The 2,530-nt window shown below is 39.9% G+C and overlaps 1 protein-coding gene across 4 annotated transcripts in view; it reads right to left on the reverse strand.

Annotated features, from left to right (window-relative positions):
* TEC (tec protein tyrosine kinase) overlaps nt 1-2,530 on the reverse strand; it is a 79,603-nt gene that overhangs the window by 9,105 nt on the left and 67,968 nt on the right. For all 4 annotated transcript variants that reach the window (XM_014517651.2, XM_025198347.1, XM_006019003.3 and 1 more), the window contains 2 exons: nt 1,321-1,395; nt 380-551 (listed from right to left, as the gene is read on the reverse strand). In XM_014517651.2, the coding sequence (XP_014373137.1) occupies nt 380-551; nt 1,321-1,395 (247 nt within the window). The remainder of the gene's footprint in view (nt 1-379; nt 552-1,320; nt 1,396-2,530) is intronic.

Consider the following 2,530-nt stretch of genomic DNA (forward strand, 5'->3'; position numbering starts at 1 on the left):
AGTCCCCCAGGAGCAGGCACAAGGAGTGGATCTCTGGCCAAAAAATCAAATCACTGCTACTGCTCCGTCCAGCTCCTGTGTAGCTGGTGGAGTGGACACGAGTGGCTTTGAAGCTTACCCTGCCCCTAGGATAGCAGAGAAAGTAGCAGCTGAAAAGTGGGGGAGTGGGGAAGGGGAGGGATGTTCAGAGAGGAAGGGGGAGGATTCTTAACTGCTTTGGGGACTTTAAAAAAAATCCCCAGAGACTCCCATATGGTGCAGTCCAATCCAAAAAGGGATTGCAGCTGCACTGCACTGCTGCACCCGCTCTGGATCTGCCTCTGGTACGCGGTATCAGAAATCTGAAGTCTGCTATATAAAGTACTTAACAATAACTTACATCATGACTTTAGCTTCCTCTATGAAGTCCTCCTCATACATTGCACCTTCTCGGATTGCTTTGATGGCTACTTTATACTGTGCCCTCCATTTGCCAAGTCGCACTACTCCAAAAAGACCACTCCCCAATTCTCTCATGAATGTCAGCTCTGATGGATTAATTTCCCATTTCTCTGTAAGAAAAAACAAGGACTGTTATATATATATGCACACTGAATGTAGGTGATAGAATAAGGTGTTGAACTGCTTACAGATTTGGGTATAAAGCTCCTTATGACCAGTTTGAAAGTGTCCTAGTTCTTATCACCTAAAGTGTGGATAAATTATGAAACAGCTACAATTTATTAGGGGCTGCTAATTGAGATAGAAAAACCCTTTAAAAAAACCCAAAAAACACAACACAACATTATTACATGCTGATATTATCAGACTTGGCTCAGCATGCCACTATAATCTAAGACTGTGCCCATTCACTGAAGCTGTACAACCTGCCTGGGCAATGTCTGAAATACTAAGAAGGAGCCGGAGCATTTAATTCCCTTGTTTGTTTAAGAAATGGAGGGGCCAAATTTGAGGAGGGGAAGTTTAAGAGCCTGTATAAGAGAGGCAAGGTATGACCCTCTAATGGAAGCAAATATCAGAATGTCCACCGGGGCACTGAATACTTGTAGAGGGCCAGGTATATATTTTCTGAACCTTTCCATCACTTCTCCCTGACAACATACTTCCTTCAACCACCCTTGCATTGCTGTCCATGTTGTGGGGCCCCGAAACCATCTTCTCTGGGGGGTTTAATGGTTGACCATGGAAACACAAGTAAAATGCAGATTGACAATATGAAATCACAAACTTCTGTCGTTTTTCATATGTTGTGTCAGTTTAGTTTATTAAATGAAATGCCACCTAAAAAAAGTTAGGTAATGTAAGAGAGGTGTTGATTACCATAGCTGAATCCTGCAGTAGTGGGTGCAGGCTTCATTTTTGGAGTCACTGGATATCTCAGCCTTGTAACCAGACCTAAAAAGTTCAAACAAAGTTCATAAATGGATCAAGTCCTATCTCTGAAATAGCATAAAGCAGTTTCAAAAATATGAATTATCCCCTATCTCATTTCAAACCCATGAAAGGATATTGATTTATCCTTTAGAAAGAAGATATAATTGATTTTTTCACAATGTTGTTTGTTTTTGCCAGTTCTTAAATAAATTAAAATGGGAATCACTGATGATGCTATAGCATCTGTAAAATTAAGAGCATGCATTTTGCTTGATAAGTTAGATACATTTTTATTTTTGAAATACTGAACATTTTGCAGCTAGCATAGCACCAGTTTTTCTTGAACAAGGTCTGCATTTACTGTAGTTCAAATGGAAAAAATCTGTAAAAGATGTATTGTCATCAGAAGTGTTATGATTTGTACATACAACTCCCATTAGCAATAAAAGGAATCACTTTCATCCATATTAGGTATCTGAGTATTCTTTTAAAATGTATTATGAAAAGACAAAGACTATGATTATAAATGAAAAATAGATAAAGTAGAGGAAAGAAAGGAAATTTAAAAAAAAAGAAAAGCCAAGCATTGTTATCTTTTGGGGAACCCTGCATTTAGGCATTTAGCTTGGTGCCAAATGTAGTATTTGACTGCAGAACTAGTTATATATTTTACTGAGAACAAAACTGTGCATGTTTAATAGATAACAAAACATATTTGGGTACTTGTCAGAGGGCCACTAGTCAACCTGAATTTAACATAAAAATATTTCAAATCTAAACTGGGATATATAAATATATCTCCCTGGCGCGCTATTGCAGGGAATCAGTTAGACAGGCCAAGGCAGGGCTTGAGCTCAGGCTAGCTTCAACAATCAAGGACAATAAAAAGTCCTTCTTCAGGTATATAGCGGGCAAAAGGAAAGTTCAGAGCAACATAGGGCCCCTGCAGGACAAATCAGGACAGTTGACGCGGGGAAAAAAGCAGAGCTCTTCAATGAGCTCTTCACTTCAGTATTTCTAAGTACCGACCAAGCCAATTCCCCCACCTTGATCACTGACGGACGTCCACATGGCACCAGTCCACCTACGGTTAGTTCTGAAATAGTTAAGAAGCTCCTGAAAGAGCTGGATGGGTACAAGTCAGCAGGCCCGGATG

Source organism: Alligator sinensis, unplaced genomic scaffold (genome assembly GCF_000455745.1).
Source record: "Alligator sinensis unplaced genomic scaffold, ASM45574v1 scaffold134_1, whole genome shotgun sequence".
NCBI classification, from domain to species: domain Eukaryota; kingdom Metazoa; phylum Chordata; order Crocodylia; family Alligatoridae; genus Alligator; species Alligator sinensis.